Source organism: Schistocerca gregaria, chromosome 7 (assembly GCF_023897955.1).
Source record: "Schistocerca gregaria isolate iqSchGreg1 chromosome 7, iqSchGreg1.2, whole genome shotgun sequence".
Classification (NCBI taxonomy): Eukaryota; Metazoa; Arthropoda; class Insecta; order Orthoptera; family Acrididae; genus Schistocerca; species Schistocerca gregaria.
In genome coordinates, this window is record NC_064926.1 from 451,906,068 (window position 1) to 451,929,018 (window position 22,951).

Here is a 22,951-nt window from a genome sequence, read left to right on the forward strand (position 1 = left end):
AACACTATTAAGGTAAATACATTGTTTGTTCTCTATCAAAATCTTTCATTTGCTAAGTATGCCTATCAGTAGTTAGTGCCTTCAGTAGTTTGAATCTTTTATTTAGCTGGCAGTATTGGCGCTCGCTGTATTGCAGTAGTTCGAGTAACGAAGATTTTGGAGAGGTAAGTGATTCATGAAAGGTATAGGTTATTGTTAGTCAGGGCCATTCTTTTGTAGGGATTTTTGAAAGTCAGATTGCGTTGCGCTAAAAATATTGTGTGTCAGTTTAGTGTTGATCAGAATAGGTAAAGAGCGAAATGTCTGAGTACGTTCAGTTCTGCTCAGCTGTTTGAAAATCAAATAACGTAAGGGGTATCCAAGCACAGAAATTCATAAATTTTTCTAAGGGGATGTTTCAAGGTTGCTGAGCAAATTACAGGTTACACGAAACTGAGATAATCATGGTATGAATACAGTGGCACACCATTTAATGCTCAGCAGCGTATCCATCACATTGTGTAAAGTGGCAAAGTTATTATCTACCTGTTACGTACAACGAGGTGACAAAAGTCATGGTATTCGTCCTAATATCGCCGGCCGCTTTGGTCGAGCGGATCCAGACGCTTCAGTCCGGAGCCGCGCTGCTGCTGCGGTCGCAGGTTCGAATCCTGCCTCGGCCATGGATGTGTGTGATGTCCTTAGGTTAGTTAGGTTCAAGTAGTTCTAAGTCTAGGGGACTGATGACCTCAGGTGTTAAGTCCCATAGTGCTCAGAGCCATTTGAACCATTTTTTGTGTGTGTGCGTGCGCGCGCGTCTGTGTGTTTGTGTGTGTGTGTGTGTGTGTGTGTGTGTGTGTGTGTGTGTGTGTGTGTTGTGTGTGTGCGTGTGTATGTGTGTGTGTGTGTATGTATGTGTGTGCGATGCACATCTTCTCTTAAGCCACTGGAGCGATTTCAACTAGACCTGTTACACATTTTCCTTACTATCTGGCAACAATCGCTGTCGTGGAAAGAACCACACACCTATCATAGTTCAGGAGATACGATGTCATAGTCTCGGCGTAGACTCAACAAGTCGGCGGAAGTGCCCTGTAGAAATATTGAGCCACGTTGCCTCTACAGCCGTCCATGATTGCGAAAGTGTTGCCGGTTCAGGCTTTTGAGCACAAACCCTCTAGACTATGTCTAATAAACGTGTGCTGCAATCCATGTCGGACAACATAGGTGGCCAAATCATTCACTCGAATTGTTCACATGTTCTTCAAGTCAATAACGAACAATTGTGGCACTGTGACAGGACGCACTGTCATCCATAGAAATTCCGTCGTTGTTTGGCAACATAAAGTCAATGAATGGCCGCGTACTGTCACCAAGTAGCCGAACATGATCAGAGGACCCAGTCAATTCTATGTAAACACAGCCCACGACATTATATAAATTGGGTCCATGGCTTCGTGGGGTCTGCGCCACAATCGAACCCTACCATCAACTCTTATCAGCTGAAATCGGGACTCATCCGACCAGTGTTTTCCAGTCGTCTAGGATCCAACCAATATAGTCACGAGCCCTGGAGAGATGGTGATGGGGCTGTCGTGCTGATAGCAAAAGCAGTCGCGTTGTCGTCTGCTGCCACAGCCCATTAACGCTAAATTTCGGCGCACTGTCTTAACTGTTACGTTCGTCATACGTCCCGTATTGATTTCTGCGGTTATTTCGCGAAGTGCAACTATACGAAAACACTGCTGTTATCGGTCGTTAATCGTAGGCCGTCGGAAACTGCGTCATCCGTGGTGAGAGGTAATAGCTGGAACGTGGTATTCTCGTCACACTCTCGCTGTGGCTCTCGGAATACTGAGATCCCTAACAATTTCCCAAATTAAATGTCCCATGCGTTTAGCTTCACCTACCGTTCCATATTTTTTTCTTTATTGTTATTTTTACCACCTTATACAAGGCGGGCTGTCAGCAGCAGAGTACGCCGCTCTTCAGCCTTGAGTTTGACAAAAAGTAGTACATATAGGAGGCACAGAGAAAAACAATCAAAACGGCGGGCAAAAAATAGTAGACACTAAAAAACAAAAAACATGGAGCCGTTCACGCTGGACGAGAAATATCACTAACACTAGTTGACACGGCGCACATAATATGGATGACGGCGACGGCACACGTGAACAGTGGTGGCGAAGAACACAAAACACAAACAAAGGCACACACACGAGACACTGATGGCGATGATCTCCGGCGCACAAATGTTCACTGAGCATGTGCGAGTCCGGGGACCTGACAAGAGAGGAGGAGGAGGAAAGGGAACGGGAGAGGGAGAGGGGGGCAGATACCATGGACAGGGAGGATAGGGGGAGGGGTGGAAGGGGGGGAGCTAGGGGGAAGAGGGGCAGAGGAAGGGGGATGGGGGAAAAGGAAACAGAAGGGAGGGAGGGTGGCGAAAGGAAAGGACACAGTAAGTGGGGGCGGAAAGGATCAAAGTTGATAGGAGGAATAGATGGGGAGGGGGAGCTGGCGGAAGCCACCTTGGAAGAGGGTAAAGAGGGTGGAGAGATGCAGACTGGGTGGGACGTGGGAAAACTGGCGCGTCAGTGGGCGGGGGTGGGAGAGGATGGGCGAGACAAGCGGGTGAGGAGGGTCGAGTTTGTGGGAGGTGTACAGGATCCGTATCCTTTCAAGGAAAAGGAGGAGGTGGGGGAAAGGAATGAGATCGTACAGGATCCGCATGGGGGAGAGGACACTGCAATAGGCGAGACGGATGCAATAGGCGAGACGGAGAGCATGGCGTTCAAGGATTTGAAGGGATTTATAAAAGGTGGGGGGGGTGGATATCCAGGCGGGATGGGTGTAGCAAAGGATAGGGTGGATGAGGGATTTATAGGTGTGGAGGATGGTGGAGGGGTCCAGACCCCACGTACGGCCCGAAAGGAGCTTGAGGAGACGGAGTCGGGAGTGTGCCTTGGCTCGGGTTGTCCAGAGATGGGGGGTCCAGGAGAGGCAGCGGTCGAGGGTGACGCCAAGGTACTTGAGGGTGGGAGTGAGGGCGATAGGTCGGCCATAGACGGTGAGATAGAAATCAAGGAGGCGAAAGGAAGTGGTGGTTTTGCCTACAATGATCGTCTCGGTTTTGGAGGGATTGACCTTGAGCAACCACTGGTTGCACCAGGTGGTGAACCAGTCAAGATGGGATTGGAGAAGGTGTTGGGAGCACTGCAGGGTGGGGGCAAGGGCAAGGAAGGCGGTGTCATCGGTAAACTGGAGAAGGTGGACGGAGGGTGACGGCGGCGGCATGTCCGCCGTATACAAAAGATACAGAAGGGGGAGAGGACGGAGCCTTGGGGCACACCGGCGGAGGGAAAAAAGGTGTAGGAATCCGTGTTATGGATGGTGGCGTAGGAAGGACAGTGGGAGAGAAAGGAGCCGATCAGAGGGACGTTGTTAATGGGAAGGGTGAAGGTTTGGAGCTTGAAGAGGAAACCGGAATGCCATATGCGGTGGCGTCATAGTGTGTGCGGGTCACACGTGTGGAGGAAGGCATGGTAGAGATGGCGGGATTCATGGAGGAGGAGGACGGCCTGTGGGGGTAAGGTAGGACGGTGGGGGTGGATAGCGACAGTAGGGACGAGGGCCTCGACGGCCTCAGACAAGGTCTGCTGGAGAAAGGAGGCGGCATGGGTTACATCGTCAGGGTGGCGGTAGGTGAAGGGGTGGCTATCGACCTGGGTGGAGAGGGTATCCCAGCAGGCATTCCAGTTGGCACGGGAATAGTCATGGACATACTTAGGGGCAGGGTCATGACGAGGGTCGGAGTGGAGGCGACGACCGTCTGAAATGGTGAGGAGGACAGGGAGATGGTCGCTACCAATAGGCTCCAGGACATCCACCGTTATGCGGCCAAGGAGGTTGGTGGAGGAAAGCACAACATCAGGAGTGGAGTTGGATTCGGGACGAGTGTGCTGGGGGATGGGGATCAGGTCGCCTTGAAGGGAGGAGAGGAACCGATGCCACCGCCGTAACTGGGCGGCGGAACGACTGTGGATGTTGAGGTCGGCGGTGATCACGTAGGAGGAGAAGGTGCGGTCAATGTGGGAGAGGAAGTCGAAGGGAATAGGGGCGTTAGCGCGGACATAGATGGTGGCGCAGGTAACGGTAAGGCCGGGAAAGAAGAGACTAAGGATCAGGTGTTCAGTGGGGTCGGGAAGGAGAGGTTGGAGCCGAACAGGGATCCGGTGGTGGTGACTGATGAACTCCACCACACGCAATCGGGAGGGGATTATCGGAACGGTGAAGGAGGTAGGGCGACGTGTGGACGGTGTGGTGGGGCTGGAGGAAGGTCTCATTGAGAAGGAAGGCGTCCACGCGGTGGGTGGCAAGGGTGTGCAGGAAGAGGTTCTTGTTGGCGGAGAGGGAGCGGATGTTGTTGAAAAGGATACGGTGCTGTCGCACCATGACAGGGATTTAGACATGGGCGTCAAGACGGGAAATGGTGAAACGGGCCTGGTTGTTGGAGTAGGTGGCATACCTACCGTTCCACGTCCAGCGTCTATTAATTCCCGTCGTGTACCCACAATAACGTCGGAAACCTTTTCACATAAATCGCCTGAGTACAAAGGAGAGCTGCGCTAATGCAATGCCCTTTTATACGTTGTGTACACTATACACCCTCCATCTATACAGGATGGTCCACTGATCCTGATCTGGCCAAATTATCTCACTGGCGGAATGTTACGTGATACCACGTACTTATACGTTTGTGACTATTACAGCGCCATCTGTCACAAAGCGAAAAAAATGGTCCAACTATAACATTCATATTTATTTACGTACTACAGGAATATGCAAAAAAAATGGAAGCTCCTATTCAAAAAACGCAGTTGATATCCGTTTGACCTATGGCAGCGGCATCTAGCGGGCCAACCATAACGCCATCTGGTTTGTCCCTTCAAGCTAGAGGAGTTTAGTTCTTTGTAGTTTTTTCGTTTGGCGCTTATTTCGTGAGATATTTTGCCCGGCCACTGTCAACGGACCACGCTGTATATTTGCATATCTGTATCCCACGACTTCTGCCACTGTATTTACCTGAGTGCAGCAGCAGACGCCTGACCCCCTGCTGCTGGTCTGTGTCGGCAGGCGCCGCTCGCTGGCGCTGGGCGAACGCATCCCGCTGTGCTCGGCCCCCCGCCGCCGCGCCGCCTCCGCCAGCAGCGTCCGCCGATCCTTCACGCTGGGCGAGACCAACTTCGGCTTCGGCGTCTCTCCGCACGGCACCGACATGGAGATGGCGCACCTCAGCGGTAAGCTTCACACCAGGCCTGCAACCACACAGGTGTTGCCACATTCGGCTGTCAGTGCAGTACCGTGGGACGACTCCAGACACGAGCACACTAAACTCCCAGTCTCGAACGACGGCGGTTGACTTTAGGCTCGTTCTGTGCACCTGAGATCAAGCATTCTCTGACAGACAATGAGCATTCTGTATTGTTCTGAGCGCTCTCTTGTGAACGTCGTAGCCAGTGAGAGCCTTAAACCTGCACTTAGAGATTTATTTAGTGAAGTTTTATTCCATTTGTTGCGCCTTTACGCCGCTGATGATGGCAGTAAGCGAAAAATTTTACGTAAGCAAGGGAAAGACATAATTTAGAGGCTGCATGCTTTCTTCAAGTGCTGAGTCCCTCTATGTGTATACCGGAAGTGTTGCTTGGGACCGGCATCACGCTGACGTGCGCCGACCGCCATCGTTCATGAGCGCATACAGAAATCCTTAAAATAACGTTCCTCCGCATCCCTTTCGGGCTCTCTCTCTCTCTCTCTCTCTCTCTCTCTCTCTCTCTCTCTCTCTCTCTCTCTCTCTCTCTGTCTCTAGCCGAGAGCGCTAATGCGCTGCTTCCTGGACTCGGATAGGCACTCCAGCCCGGATCGAATCCGCCAGGTGGCTTAATGACGGAGACCGCTGTGCCAGCCAGCCGGGATGCGGTTTTTAGGCGGTTTTCCACATCCCACTAGGTGAATACCAGGCTGCTCCCCACGTCCCGCCTCAGTTACACGGCTCGCAGACATCTGAACACATTCGTACTTTTCCATGAATTACACTAGACACAGAAAGCTGGGGTACACTAATTCCGTCCCAGGGGGTATAGGGTGGCAGCATGAAGGGCATCCGGCCACCCCTTAAATTAATCTTGCCAATTCCGGTTAACCATGCTGACCCTGCGTCATTGTGGAAAAGGCACAAGCAAATATACGAGGTGCGACAATATAGTAATGAGACTGATATTCTTTGCAAGATGTATTAACCGTGCAAGCTTGCGTAGGCACAATATCTTTGACCTTGGTCTGTGAGCTGCTTCTAGTCCAAGCGGCACATCAATGCAAATGCTCAGCCATGAGTTTTGCTGTAATAAGTTAACACGTGTTCCCCAGAAATGGAACTGCATAATATTGCGCAATGGTTTGCCATTTCTTTTTGTCATTTCTTTTTGCGTTAGACTGGGTAAGCTTCAGAAGGCTTTTGAAGAGGAGGTTATGACAAGAGCTCAAGTTTTTCGTTGGCATAAAATGTTTAACGAAAGCAGAACGAATGTTGAAGATGAAGACCGCAGTGGACGACCATCAGCCTCACCGACGGATGTCAACTTGGCCACAGTGTGTGAACTCGTACGATGTGATTAAGGATTATCCGTGAAAATGATTGCAGAAGAGCTGAACATCAATCGAGAATCGGTTCGTCTAATAATAACTGAAGATCTTGGTATGAGGAAGATGTGTGCAAAAATGGTTCCCAAAAATCTCACACCACAACAGCGAGAAACACGAAAAAATGTGGCAGCCGATCTGTTAGAGCTAACGGAAATCAATCCAGAATTGTTAAGCCGTCTTACCGCTGCTAATGAAAGCTGTTTTTTTTTTTCAGTACGATCCAGAGACAAAACGCCAAAGTTCGCAATGGTGCTCAAAGGGATCACCCAGACCAAAAGGATCTCGTATGTTAAAGTCAAAAGTGAAATGAATACTTGTGTGCTTATTTGATTCCAAGGGAATTGTTCATAAAGAGTGGGTGCCTTCTGGACAAACAGTTAACCAATATTACTACAAAGAAATTTTAGAATTACTTCATAAAAGAGTGCTTCGTGTCCGTGCCAACATTGCAGAAAATTGGATTCTGCATCACGATAATGCACCATCCCATACTGCTTTGTCAGTACAAACAAAACAAATTTCAGTACTACCACAGCCAACTTATTCACCAGATATCGCTCCGTGCGACTTTTTTCTATTTCCACGAGTCAAAACGGCGGTTAAGAGACACCATTTTCAAACAACATAAGATGTCCAAAAAGCTGTGACGAGAGTCTTGGAGGATATTACATAACATAATTTCCAGAAATGTTACCATCAATGGCAGAAGCCCTGGAATAAGTGTGTGCAATCAGAAGGAAACTACTCTGAAGGAGACAACACTAAACTTTATTGTCAGACCTCATATATATATATATATATATATATATATATATATATATATATATATGTATATATATATATATATATATCCTTGGGACATCAGCAGCCAGCCGGTGTGGCCGAGAGGTTCTAGACGCTTCAGTATGGAGCCGCGCGACCGCTACGGTCGCACGTTCTAATCCTGCCTCGGGCATGGATGTGTGTGGTGTCCTTAGGTCAGTTAGGTTTAAGTAGTTCTAAGGACTAGGAGATTGATGACCTCAGATGTTACGTCCCATAGTGCTCAGAGCCATTTGAACCATCAGTAGTTTTACCAGATGTCTCGATTTTCTAGGAATGGCTCGTCTTTATGGATGTCATAACCTGTCCCATGTAACCCTTATGCCACTCCAGATATCTATATTTTTGATCGCAGCTAACAATCCTAAATGTAATGGGTAATGGTGGAGTACATGATAGTCCTGAAACGAGTTTCTGAATTCGTCGTCGCTGTAGCGAAAAATGCTGGAAAATGGCGCAATGAGCCAATGAGCTACAGGGACGCTTCAGCGCATGCCCAAATTTACGTTTAGAGTACAAGCGGCACCGTCGCCCATTGTTCTATTATTAACGCCAGCTGCTGTTCTTAGAACAGTGCATCAAATTCCCCTCTCAACCGCTGTTTGCGTTAATGTTTCTAGGTTGTTTATTTAATTACTTTTGAATATATTATGAGAGTGAGCAGTGGTCAAGGTGTTACAAATATTTACTATCAAAAACAGTCTTGCTCACAATTTATTTATTACGGTGACCGGTTTCGACCACTACTGTGGTCATCTTCAGACCAATGCGTAGGAACCTCCTTTTGGTGGAGGTTCTTACTCATTGGTCAGAAGATGACCACAGTAGTGGTCGAAACCAGTCACCGTAATAAATAAATTGTGATCAAGAATGTTTTTGATAGTAAATATTTCTAGGTTATTTTTCATTGTGTTTCATTCAAAGGATTTAATTCTTTAGATGACTTGCATAACACGAATTAATTGTTTAGTCATTTCATGATTTTTTTCCTGTTGCTTTAACAGAGTTTTTTCTTGTTTTCATTTAACTTATTATTCAGTATCTGCTAAAATATTATCTTGATTTTTGTTTTGATGATAAGGGTTGGTATAATTATTCAGATATATTTGGCTTATTATTTCCTAGTTTACTTATTTATATAATTAAGTAAAAAGCATGAGAAGACTACAGCCGTAATATTTCCCGATGGTGAGCAGCTATACTAAACTACACTCCTGGAAATTGAAATAAGAACACCGTGAATTCATTGTCCCAGGAAGGGGAAACTTTATTGACACATTCCTGGGGTCAGATACATCACATGATCATACTGACAGAACCACAGGCACATAGACACAGGCAACAGAGCATGCACAATGTCGGCACTAGTACAGTGTATATCCACCTTTCGCAGCAATGCAGGCTGCTATTCTCCCATGGAGACGATCGTAGAGATGCTGGATGTAGTCCTGTGGAACGGCTTGCCATGCCATTTCCACCTGGCGCCTCAGTTGGACCGGCGTTCGTGCTGGACGTGCAGACCGCGTGAGACGACGCTTCATCCAATCCCAAACATGCTCAATGGGGGACAGATCCGGAGATCTTGCTGGCCAGGGTAGTTGACTTACACCTTCTAGAGCACGTTGGGTGGCACGGGATACATGCGGACGTGCATTGTCCTGTTGGAACAGCAAGTTCCCTTGCCGGTCTAGGAATGGTAGAACGATGGGTTCGATGACGGTTTGGATGTACCGTGCACTATTCAGTGTCCCCTCGACGATCACCAGAGGTGTACGGCCAGTGTAGGAGATCGCTCCCCACACCATGATGCCGGGTGTTGGCCCTGTGTGCCTCGGTCGTATGCAGTCCTGATTGTGGCGCTCACCTGCACGGCGCCAAACACGCATACGACCATCATTGGCACCAAGGCAGAAGCGACTCTCATCGCTGAAGACGACACGTCTCCATTCGTCCCTCCATTTATGCCTGTCGCGACACCACTGGAGGCGGGCTGCACGATGTTGGGGCGTGAGCGGAAGACGGCCTAACGGTGTGCGGGACCGTAGCCCAGCTTCATGGAGACGGTTGCGAATGGTCCTCGCCGATACCCCAGGAGCAACAGTGTCCCTAATTTGCTGGGAAGTGGCGGTGCGGTCCCCTACGGCACTGCGTAGGATCCTACGGTCTTGGCGTGCATCCGTGCGTCGCTGCGGTCCGGTCCCAGGTCGACGGGCACGTGCACCTTCCGCCGACCACTGGCGACAACATCGATGTACTGTGGAGACCTCACGCCCCACGTGTTGAGCAATTCGGCGGTACGTCCACCCGGCCTCCCGCATGCCCACTATACGCCCTCGCTCAAAGTCCGTCAACTGCACATACGGTTCACGTCCACTCTGTCGCGGCATGCTACCAGTGTTAAAGACTACGATGGTGCTCCGTATGCCACGGCAAACTGGCTGACACTGACGGCGGCGGTGCACAAATGCTGCGCAGCTAGCGCCATTCGACAGCCAACACCGCGGTTCCTGGTGTGTCCGCTGTGCCGTGCGTGTGATCATTGCTTGTACAGCCCTCTCGCAGTGTCCGGAGCAAGTATGGTGGGTCTGACACACCGGTGTCAATGTGTTCTTTTTTCCATTTCCAGGAGTGTATTATATAATGATGGCATTGTCTTGGGTAAAATATTCCAGAGGTGAAACAGTGCCCCATTCGGATTTCCGTTGTGAGTACTCAGGAGGACGTCGTCATCAGTAGAAACAAAACTGGCTTTCTACGGTTTGGAGTGTGGATGGTTAAAGCCCTTAATCACTCAGAAAGGTTAGAAAATTTAAAAAAGGGAATGCATAGGTTAATGTTGATATAATGGAATTAGTGAACTTCGGTGACAACAGGACTTCTGGTCAGGTGAGTACCGGGCTACAAAAACAAAATTAACGAAGGGTAATGCAGGAGTAGGTTTACTAATGAATAAGAAAATAGGAATGCGGGTAAGCTTCGTACTATGAACAGCCTAGGGACGCATTATCGTGGCCAAAGTAGACACGAAGCCAACGTCAAACAAAATAGTACACATTTATCTGCTAACTAGTATTGCATATGCTAAAGATAGTGAAACAGTATCTGAAGAGATAAAAAAAAAATTCATCGGATAGTTAAGGGAGACGGTAATTTAATAGTGATGAGGAACAGAAAATCGCTTTTAGGAAAAGGAAGAGGAGGAAAGATAGGTGAATATGGACTGGATGAAAAGAATGAAAGAGGAAGCCGCCTGGTAGAATTTTGCGTAGAGCATAATTTAATTAACGCCAACACTTGCTTTAAGATTCATAAAAGGAGATTGTATACGCGGAAGAGACCTGGAGACACTGGAAGGTGTCTCTGATCACAATTTCTTGGTTATAATCTCTGGATTAAAACTGAGGAAATTTCAATCTACGAAGAGGTAGGAAATTAAAGAGTTGGGACCAGAATAAGTTGAAAAAACCAGTGGTTGTTGTATCAGACGGATCTTTAGTCAACGATTGACAAGAACAGGGGAAAGGAATACAAAAGAAGAAAAATTTGTAGCTTTGAGACAAGAAATAGTGAAGACAGCAGAGCACCAAATTGGAAAAAGACAAGGCCAAGGAGAAATTCTTGGATAACACAGGAGATATTGAATTTAATTGATGAAAGAAAAAATATAAAAAATGCGACTAATGAAGCAATCGAAAATAAATACAAACGTCTAAAAAATGAGATTGAGAGGAAGTGCAAAATGGCTAAGCAGAAATGACTAGAGGACAAATGTAAGGATTTACAAGTACATATCACTGGGGGAGAGTTAGATAGCGCCTACAGGAAAATGTAAGAGACCTTTTGAGAAAAGCGAAGAATATCAAGATTACAAATAGAAAACGAGTCCTAAATAAAGAAGTTTAAGCTCAAAGTTGGAAGGAGTATATAGACTGTCTGTAGGGAGATGTACTTGAGGGCAGTATTATAGAAATAGAAGAGGACGTAGAAGGAAATGAGATGGGAGGTATGTTACTGCAATAAAAATACTGCCAAGGAGCTAAAAGACCTAAGTCGAAACAAGGGCCTGGGAGTAGACGACATTCCGGCAGAATTACTGATAGCCTTATGAAAGCCAGCCATGACGAAACTCTTCCATCTGGTGTGCAAGGTGTATGAGACAACTGAAATATCTTCAGAGTTCAAGTAGAATATAATAATTCCAATTCCAAATAAAGTAGGTGCCGACGGGTGTGAATTTTACCAAACGATCAGTTTGATAAGTCATGGAGGCAAAATACTAACACGGATTCTCTACAGAAGAATGGAAAAACGGGTTGAAGCTGTCCTCGGGGAAGAACAGTTTGGTCTCCAGAGATATGTAGCAATAAAAAAATACTAACCTTACGACATCTCTTAGAAGATAAGTAAAGGAAAGGCAAATCTACGTTCATAGCACTTGTAGACTTAAGGAAGTTTTTGATAATGTTGACTGGAGAACTCTCTTTTAAGTACTGAAGGCAGCGAGCGAAAGGCTATTTACAGCTTGTATATAAACCGGGCGGCACTTACAGGAGTCGCTCGGCATGAAAGGGAATCAGTGGTTGAGAAGCGAGAGAGACAGGGTTTGTAGTCCATCCCCGGTTATATTTGATCCATACACTGAATAAGCGGAAAAAGAAACAAAAGAAAAATCTGGAGTAGGAATTAAAGTCCAGAGAGGAGAAATGAAACCTTTTAGGTTTTCCGATGACATTGTAATTCAGACAGAAATAGCAAAGGACTTGGAGAAGAAGTTGATTGGAATGGACAGTATCTTGAAAGGACGATATAAGGTGAACCTCAACAAAAGCAACACAAGAATAATAGGATATAGTCATATTAAGTCGGTTGACGCCGAGGGAATTACAGTAGTTGACGTGTGCTGTATGGGCAACAGAATAACTGATTGTAGCTGAAGAAGATAGGATATAAAATATAGACTGGCAATGGCAATAGAAGTGTTTCTGAAAAAGAGAAATTTGTTAGCATCGAATATAGATTTAAGCCTCAGGAAGTCTTTCCTGAAATTATATGTATAGAGTGTAGTCATGGATGGAAGTGAAACATGGACGATAAACAGTTTAGACAAGAAGAGAAAACAAGCTTTTGAAATTTGATGTTACAGAATAATGTTGAAGATTAGATGGGTAGATAACGTAACTAATGAGGAGTTATTGAAAAGATAAGAAAAGAAATATGTGGCACAACGTGACTAAAAGAAGGAACAAATTGGAAAGATTGATAGGACACATTCTGAGACATTAACGACTCACCACTTTTGTAGTGGAAGTATGTGTGGGGGTACAAGTCTCAGAGGAAGAGCAAGGTACGAATACAATAAGCAGAGTCAGAAGAATGTAGGTTGCAGTAGTTATTCGGAGGTGAAGACGGTGCACAGGACAGAGTGGCATGAAGAGTACTTCAAACTAGTCTTCAGACTGAACACCACAACGATAACTAAATATAGTCCAAGATGACATTATTTATTTTTTTATATTTTTTTGGAAATTTATTGTGTTTTTGTTATTTTCTTATAATACCCAAATATTTTGTACTTATAATGTGACAATGAAGGTCTCAAGAAAATATTTTCATTTTTAGCTATGTTTTTAAATATGAATATATTACTTCCACATTGAAAAACGTTTAACGCAAATGTGGCTCTTTTTAACTTCAGGTAGCACTAGGGCTTTTCGGAAAATAAGCAGTTGCGAATTGGAAACGACAGTAAAATCCGTTGAAGCACTGTGTAGATGTGCTGGACAGTGCCTCTAGTATTCCTGTATCACGTCGGTTGTCACAGTTCTTAGCCCACAACGAGCACGTAAAGATTCCTAGAAAATAGTGTGTCCTTCCTGCTCAGAAATTTCGCTTGGTTTCATGAAACATCAGGTGATGTAACTGTCATTCGTCTGCTTAATCGTGGCAGTTATCAGCCGCATACTGCAGAGCCTACGAGGCCGTTTCTGCATCGTTTTAGACGGTAAGTGTTTGATCGACTACAATACAGCCCACATTTGGCTCCCTCTGATTTTGATATCTGCTGAAATGAATTGCTGGCTATGAATACATACTTGGGCACAGACAATGACTGCAGTCCAGCGTAGCAACTTGGCGGAAAACACAGAGGGCTGTCTTCTACGATGAGGGTAGTCGGAGGTTGATACAAAGCAACGATAGACGTCTAAATCGGAGAGGAGACTACTATATGTAGAGAAGTAGCTGGAAGTTGTAGCTAAGAGTCGCAAACAAAACAGTTTTAATTTTCACTGTGGTTTCCATTTAGCGACCGATCGTTCATTATTTTTCGAATAGCCCTCGAAGAATAAAGGTATATGTACCAAAATTTACAGGTTGAAATTAACGGCAGAGGTTCGCTTCTTATTCAGTAAAAGGCTGATTAATTATTATTACTGTATAACTTTTTAAATACAACCAAATCTTTGTAATTAACTAAACTCTGTATTCTACCCTTTGAAAAGGTTCCTGATTTCTGTCATGATACAATCGCCAGAAACTAAAATTAAATGTATTTTTGATGTTCGAAGTTTTAAAATATTTACATTTGTCAGAATTAATGCAGTTTCTAGATCAAAAACAAGGCAAATAACAGCAGTTAAGAAGAAACGAAGGGAGAATGATATTCAGCCTTAACTTTTAGAGTCAAATCCACACTCAAATTGTGGTCTTTCTTTCTTGATCATTAATTACTATTTTTGATAGAATGATTGCAGCTAATATAACCACTATTGGTACAATAAATCTAACTGCTGACAAAACTAAAACTATTTTCCTTGATAAAGTACCAAATATTTTTATTGAAAATTAAATGTATTATTTACAATAAAAAACAATTATCTCCCTCGTCCGTAAGTTGAAATGTATTGGAATAATCGAACTACATCTACAGAATGTCGGTATCATGCAGCGCCTTAAAATCTGAAGTGATACCTTTGTGAGAACTGGTTCACTGAGAGCTGAAGTAAAAATGTCTATAAGAAACTTCCTGGAAGATTAAAACTGTGTGAAGTAGCGAGACTCGAACTCGGGACCTTTGCCTTTCGCGGGGAAGTGCTCTATCATCTGAGCTACCCAAGCACGACTCACTCCCCGTCCTCACAGCTTCACTTTCGCCAGTACCTAGTCCCCTACTGACGGTGAGTTTACCGTTTTCAAAGATTTGGAGGTCAGTATGCTCATACAAGACTAACCTCCCCACACCATAATACCTGGGCCACTGAATCGATCATGTTTGACAATGTTCCTAGCTACGTATGTGTATCCTTAGCCGTATCAGGATACATTCAGAATACTACTCAGACATAATCTGATGTCAGCCGAGAAGAGCAATCGACCCAACTCCTCATTGGTTCAGTCTCTACGCTTTTTCCACCGTCGCAAAAGTTGCCGCCCATGTGCGGGTATCAACGGAACGCAACGTACTGGTCGTCGGGCAAAGAGACCAGCACCATATAGTCGCCGTGCAACTTTGAGCATGAGATTGCGTGCCATGCAGTCTTGTTAAATGTGATTGCAATGGCACCTGCTGTTCCGTGTGGATTCCGTGTTGCTCAATGCAGCGGTCATCTGCTGCTGTAGTTGACCCCGGTCGACCACCTCCTCTCCTTCGGGCAGCAATGCCTGTCGTTCGGAACGCTCGACGTGCACGTGAAACAATACTGTGAGCAACACCACACCCCTGGGCTGTACAGGTCACACTTCGTCGTTCTGCTCTGTGTGATATCATCCAAACTTTGTCTCCCAGTTACGGTGTAACTGCTCGCTTATTTATACACATTGTGTCTTTTCTTCAACTGCCTCATGTTATGGGTCCAACCCCATTTGGCACTATAGTCACGCTGACCCCGATCCATTTGACGCCTGGATTTTAGTGCATGATAGGAGAGCACTGGCAACGTGCCCCCGATCTTTCAATCATCTCGAAAGAGTAGTTAATACAAGGGCTACTTGGAAGTGAGGTCCGATCGGTCGTAAAATGGAAACCACAGTGAAAATAAAAAGTATTTTATTTGCAACAGTTTGCTAGACCTTCCACCCGTTTCTCTACATAGCTGCCATCTCGAGTGAGACGATTGTCGTAGCGTTGTACAAACATTAGAATACCCTTTTTATAGAAGGCATCCGCTTGTGCTTTCTGCCACCTCTCTAGGTTGATCTGCAATTAGTTGTCTGTGCCAAAATGTTGCCTTCATAGCCAGCGTCTCACGTGGGCAGAGATGAACATCAGAAGGGTCCAAGTCCAGGCAGGCTGTATGGTGGGGAATCAAACACTTCACGTCGAAAACACTGCAGGAACGTACTCTTTGCGGGTGAGAATTGTCATGAAGAAGGCAGAGAATGACCGGTACGTTATGTAGGATTGCATGAAATCAGGGGAAACCTCGCAGCGGAGAGCCATACTTGGTGGCAGACACTATCGTTCTAGACATCATTCCGTGCTTACTGTGTGCTCAGAACTGCAGAAAGCGACGTGACGTGATCGAGAGGCATACTGGAGACACTACCCAACACATCTTTGCAAAGTTTCATCGGACTTTCAACGTCGTTTCCATTCCGCGACCTATCAGACCAGCAGTGCTTAAGTTTTGCACAGCATTGTAGTTGGTTAGTGACGTGAGCAGACCCCTTTCCTATTTTGTGAGGCCTGGTATGCAAACATCAATGGTGCGATTTTTAAAATCCTCAAGCATTGTAAGTGTTATAAACACATTAGTGCTACTAACCGGTCACGTTCTTGTCCACAGCCTTCTCGTGCATCCACTCGGGTGAAGAGAGTAAGCACTGCGCCTGCAAGCGCACTGCAGCCAACACCCACAGCGCCGAATTTGTTCTGCACGAGGACCTGGCCGAGAGGGAACTGCTGCTGCAGGAGAGCGTCCCGCAGTCGTTCCCCAGAGTGAACGCCATCGACAGCAGCCACAACTGCGTACTGCTGGAGTCACCGAGCGCCTCGGGCGAGCGCCGATGTTTTGCTCAGGACCCCTGCCGGAACTGTGATATCGCCCGAACGGCGTGCTCCTGTTACGGGTACAGCAAAGCGGTCGTGTGTCCCCACTGCAGGAACCTCAACACCGGCACGAGGACGTGCGCCTGCCCCACGTGTGACATATACTCCGACGGCAACAGTGCTTCCGACGATTATCGCATGGTTGCCGTGGGGGACCAAGTGTACGCCGCCGACATATGCTGCGGCTGCTCGGCCATCAGCGCGAGGGACGTCAGCATAACTGTTGAGGGCAACCCGCACGTGATGAAGTTCTTGGCCGCCGCCGCCGCCACCAGCCAATCGGCGCCCCCGACGCCTCAGCCCACAAACAGGGGAAGGACAACTTCCTATTAGAGGAGTAACACAAAAACGCCCACTTTTTGAGGTCATCCAGGTAGCAACCTACTGCTTTGTCACACAGAGGAACAATAGTCGATATACGATGGTAACGGATGTTCACATCAAATTAAGCTATGTAGAACTCTACCCCTGTATCTTAAATCAGGTATAAATCGGTATAGATGTTACCAATCATCTTCAGATGACGCTTGGAACAGTTTGTACATTTATATCATGATGAAGGCAACTTCATACAGCACTAAGGGCTATACTGGTGTTAACATCAAACTGGCACTTTCCACGAGTTATGCACTGTTCACTATAATTCAGTTCTCTCCACCATAGTCTATATCGCTAACACACGCTTGTGTGGGGATGCTCGACTCGGAGGTAGGCAAATCGAATTTTGGTGGTGGAAGAAATTTTTACTTCTAGTATTTGTCTGAGAAGGGGAGGAGATGCAGTGGCTTCAAGTTCATGGTCACCAAACTTTATAGCTATGTGCAGGATCAAATTCCAAATTTCACCGCTGCGTCTCACGGAATTACGTTTCGTAACACCGTTGATGGTGATCTGTCTGTCGGATGGGGATGATAAGCCCAGTGGCTCACTTGTCGATATTTGAACTGGTAGACTATTTGTTGACACCAGGTTAACCCTCTCCATTCTCTCATCATCATAGAACACAAACAGGCCACCGCACTGAACAGATGAATTTAAGACCAAATTTCACACGTCGTGAAGGCAATCTGCCACTGTGCACGAAGGATGGAAAGCATTTCCAGATATCCACCCGAACCAACACATGGCTTCTCCCTGTCAGTCATATCAAACGACAACATTTTACCACAAATCAGTATTTGTTGCTCTTTCTGAGATGTTTCTGCAGTTCGTACGTAATTAATTAACTACATAACTTTTGAATGTTTATTCTACAGTTTACTTTCTTATTAGTTTAGTTTTTTTAGTGTATATTTGTGTAATGGATTTATTTTCGTGTGATCTGATCTGACAGCAAAAGGAAAAACTGTGACATGCACTATGTATTTTTGATCACCAAATCCCATAGTCATCACGTGAAAGTGTCTTCATCTGTCTTCCACACCTGAAGTGATGATTTCGATAGCATTCCAGTAACGTTTTCTGTTTTATCTGCATCATGGAAGCGAACCTTTGCTGAGAGTATTGCTCCTTTAATGGCGACTTCAATATAAATTTTCGTTGCAGTAATTTGTGTGGGAAGGTGATTAAACTAAAGAAGAAACCCAGAATTTGTGTTTCTTGAAGTTGTAATTTTTTTTAATTATTCTTCATTTTGCTTCTCAGCGCCAACTGTACAACTTTGGTAAATCAACTTAGACACTTCATTGAACAATGAAATAACTTCTGTACTTCTTTCGTTGTTTTACTTTTAATACATCTTTCTTGTACACTCCACTTCTGTTCCAACGTTAATTTTGTCACTTCTTTGCATGCACATCCAACTTACACTAACTTCTCATCCCTTCAATAGGGTGCCAAGTAGCATTCCACTCTTTTATCGCGTGAACAGCACGCAATAGTAGACAGCAACAAAACAAGCATCTTTCATGTGATCGTCAGAAGAGTGCAATTATCTTCTGAACAATTTCTTTTCTTTACGATACTTTTATAACGAAACATGTGCATCAATGAAGCACTGAGTTCAGGGGAAAATTTAGATATTCAGTTGCATATAAAGAAGTATAATGATCTGTGGATTAACAAAAATTGAGATGACGCCTATGGTGTCACAGGATATAGTCTCCTTAGACTGTCATTTTGTAAACATAGTCACAAGAAACCGACCAGCATTTACTGTGCAACTGATATAACATCTCTGTGTTGGCCAAAATAATAGTAATAGATATTGCATTGTAGAGAATAGTGCTGTACTCTGTGGCTGCAGTGCAGTGAGAAGTTGAATGTCGATCACCAGTATCTCCCATACGACCACAAGAAACAGCCTCCAGTACCCACCTTCATACTACAACAGAAGTAAGTTAGCTTGTGCACGTCCCATCTGAAGATGAGCTTGTGAACTACAGGGTCCACGAAACATTTAAACAGGCGGTACAGATAAACGGGGAAGAACAACATAACAATGGATATTGTGGGACAAACCCTCGAAGCTTTTCCCACAATGTTCATAAATGTTCTATGTATCCACACTTCGTCACACGGTGCTCATCTAATCGGTAGTCTAATTCTGCGCGTACCAAATCCAGAGTATCAGGGGTGACTGTAAGAACACAGCCCGTGGTCGGTGTCGCAAGTCTGCGAAATTCTGTGGTAGAGATGGAACACAAACGCTATCCTTGAAGTAAATCCACAAGAAAAAATCCAAGGTGTCAAGTCCAGTGACTGGCGGCAAGTCGAGCAGCGCCAGCTCAACAGTCGGAAACACGGTCTGTACAGCGGCATAGCAACACCTCATTCAGGTACTCTTATACACGTACCACTTCACTGTGCTGTGTAAACTTACGTTGTATTTTGAAATTTCCCAAGGAAAGCTCTTTGCGTACACACTACCCACTGGCATCCGGCTAAATGTCGCATACAAAACACTGTCTCTGCCGGGTTCGCAGCCATTTTCAGCAACTACGGTAGGTGGCGTCCCCGTCGGCGATTTTTCAAATTATTTTGCTGTCACCACCATTAAAAAAAATGCCCTTGAAAGTTCGCCTTTTACCTGCTGTATCATTTGATACGTTACGTCTAGCTTCTTACGTGTATAGATTTTATTAAATTGTTTCATGGACCTTATAATTACCCTGTATAGAAATAGTTCATAAGTGAGTAACCGCAGCTATTTGTTTTCATATTGCATACGATATTCACGTCTTTCAGCCTTCAGAAACGAAACGTGTTCCACCAGATAGTTACTGGATTCATGTATTTCGCAGTCGGCGATTTCGGTACGTGTTACGTTTTGAAGTGATAACTCATGATGAAGTGTATCAATACACATTTTTTACTGTTAAGGGGGTGTCGTCCTCATGTAATCTATATTTACATATTTCAACTCATCTTCATAAGAATAAATAAAATTCCTCATAGTCTTTATAAAATAAGGGTGTAGTACTTCACAGTTTTATTTTTTTGCCTGTCTATCCCACATCTAACCAGTCATTCCACATGTTTTATATTATGTTCATGAGGACACATAGTAATAGGCATTACAAAATAAGAGTAAAACAGTCGTAGCTATAACACAAAATAACACGCTTTACGTTATTTCATGAAATGCAGAACAACAAATATTATGGTCTAGGGAGATTTAAATGAGGCCACCGACAGCAGCGGACGTGAGAGGAGCGATGGAAAAGGGAAAGTAGGGCGAACGTGATAAACACACAAGCAGTGAAGGAAAGGGAAATGAAAGTGGCGTGAGTAGTTGAGAAAAGATAAGAGAAAAAAGCGTCACTGGGAAAAGATGGCAGCATCTCCTTTAATGTCCGACAGAGAGGAAACTGGCCACTCGTCTTCATGTTTCAGGGAAAAGTTCTGAGGTTGACAAAAGCAAGCGATTCAGTTTTTTCTTAAATGCGATAGGGCATTGAAATGTGAGCAAAGTTCAGGGTAGTTTGTTCCAGAGAGAGACAGCAGCAGCAGAGGAATTTTATGAATGGACGCCGCTAATATATTAGATAAGGACGACCTCTTGTCGCGATTATGATGATTTCTCATGTGAGGTTTTGGACTGCATACACGATGAGGAGCCTATGAAATATGTAACTTGGGTGGACCTAGACATCCCAATCGGGCATGTGAAGTACTGACACAGTCAAATAAATTCACACAATCATTCTTGGTTGGTTATAAACGATTAAATTTTTCCAACTCGTGTCGTGTTTGCATTTTGTGGAAAGATTAGAGGTTTAGCAGAACGCGATTTCACGAATGTGCGTTTCGTGTCCAATTTAGTGTATTTATGCGCGCATCATGTATCACATATGACAATTAAAGCCCCCTGAATATATTGCGTATTACTGGGGGTGGGCCACATCTATAATGATAAGTGCACTACAAATAAAATATAATACGTAGGGTACTATATGTATGATCGTCTAGCGGCACGCGCAGTACGTTTGCAGGACTTTGGCAACGAGGCTGTAGTATTTACTCTGCATCCGATCGGAAATCATTACGTAAAGTTCTACGTCCTTTTTACAGACCACGGTGAATCTTGTTTATATTTATGCAGATGAAGTAAAACGTGTAAATATGTTTCGATATGAAGCCAAGACGCTCCCTAACAATAAGGAATATGCCTTGGCGCACTCCTTAGTGAGTTATCACTGGAGAATGTCATGCATCCCAAGATTGTGATTGTGAAAGAAATAAATCCAGTAACATCCGAGGAACACGTCAGTATTTCCGAAATACTGTAGTACTACGAATGCAAATGAACAGAAAATGTTCTTTCACTTTTCCCAGTACTTCATTTCATTCCTCCATACGTGCATGGTTCAGTATCAACCATATGGCTGCTCTCACCAAACAATAAATTGAAATCTAAAAGTAGATTGTTGTAACTTAAAAAATTACATACGTTGTATAAACTTCGTTGAAAACTTAGGTGAAATTTGTTATAGCCATGTGGTCTTCACATCACGAAGTTTCAATGTGATATGGGTGATCTAGCAATGTGGCTCCTGGTTCTGTTGGTGTGGATTGGGTAACGGATTTTGTAGAGGGGGATGTCAGCTGTGTGGTTGGTGCTTCAAGCGGTATATATTGGAAGGATGTGGGAGCTCAACTGAAACAGTGCTAGAGTCAAACAGTGGAAACAGGAGATATTGGTGGGACAGATGTATGTTGACCTGCATAGTGGATAAGGCAGGCTGTGATTAAGTTTGTAAGAAAGCTGGACAACAGTTCTGGATCAGGAGGAGAGAAGCCCCCTGATTTACTTTGCGACAGACCGTTGAGTATGAACGATGGGAGGAACGGAGTTGGAAGGTAAGATTGACAAGTCAGTGAAATTTCACACATTAGGTTTCTAAGAACTTGAGCAAAGAATTGGTAGTGGAATGATGGTGACAAAAGGTAGACAGATACTGAAGACATGTCAGAGTGCATGACATTCCAGGTTCTAAAGAGAATGGTAGGATTTATAGGGCACACAAATCAGAGCGTTGGTAGCAAAGCTGACGATAGGTCAAGTTGTGATTTGATAGCTGTGTAGAATGGTGGAAGGATTTGTTTCAGCCCGTTTGCTATTTTAGTATTTTTGTCTGATGTGCTCTTTATGTTGTGTAGTTCCTCAGATAGTTTGTAGTCAAGTGTTAGTTCCAGATATTTCAGTTTTTTTTTTTTTTTTTGTGAGCTGGAAGCTGAGGGAGAAATCAGGGAGATAAGAATAATATGTAATGTATCTTAATATAATTGACTAAGGTTTGATGGGACCCTGATACGAGCTGATGTTTTAAAGTTGAAACTGGAGCCGCACGAAGCTCTGAAAGGTCCGGAGAGTTGGATAATAGGCGCCGAATGACTTTATTTTTGTCGTATATGTCTTCGAAAGAGTTAGTTATACAAAAAGACGGTATCCTCAGGACATCTCATGACGTTTCATGGAAAATTTCGTTTCACTAGTGCTGACTTGCGTTAGGTTGTGGGACAGGTGCTGGATAATTACGAAGGTCTCAGAATTGGCGTTTGGAGCATGTCATGCTCTTCCACCAGCTAAAAAATTTTAGTAGAATTATACGCTATTTGTAAAGAAAATTTCAAGCCATCGTCCATCAAATAAGTAAATTAACGTTTGAAAATATTCACTACTTTTCATCTTGCTGACATCGAACAGATAAATTTAACAGGCTGCGTATAAAAGTACGTAAACACTTTGGTGTGCTCTTAATTACTGTGAGATGCTAAAGCTACTACAATGAGAACGAATCACGCACATAATACTACATTTTCAAGTGAATATCGTGAATGATTTACGTCCTGTAGCTGGTACTGTGTGATACTAAATATACGATGTGGTGCCTATGGTGATACGGGTAGTTCCTTGCTATTATTAGTAACTTCTATACAGCAGCCTCCACAACTCACTCA

The 22,951-nt window shown here is 44.7% G+C and overlaps 1 protein-coding gene across 1 annotated transcript in view; it reads left to right on the plus strand.

Annotated features, from left to right (window-relative positions):
* LOC126282424 (uncharacterized) overlaps positions 1-22,212 on the plus strand; it is a 255,993-nt gene extending 233,781 nt beyond the window's left edge. The window contains exons 10-11 of the mRNA XM_049982081.1: positions 5,116-5,279; positions 16,287-22,212. Of these exons, the coding sequence (XP_049838038.1) occupies positions 5,116-5,279; positions 16,287-16,882 (760 nt within the window). The 3' untranslated portion in view covers positions 16,883-22,212. The remainder of the gene's footprint in view (positions 1-5,115; positions 5,280-16,286) is intronic.
* The last annotated feature ends 739 nt before the right edge of the window (positions 22,213-22,951 follow it).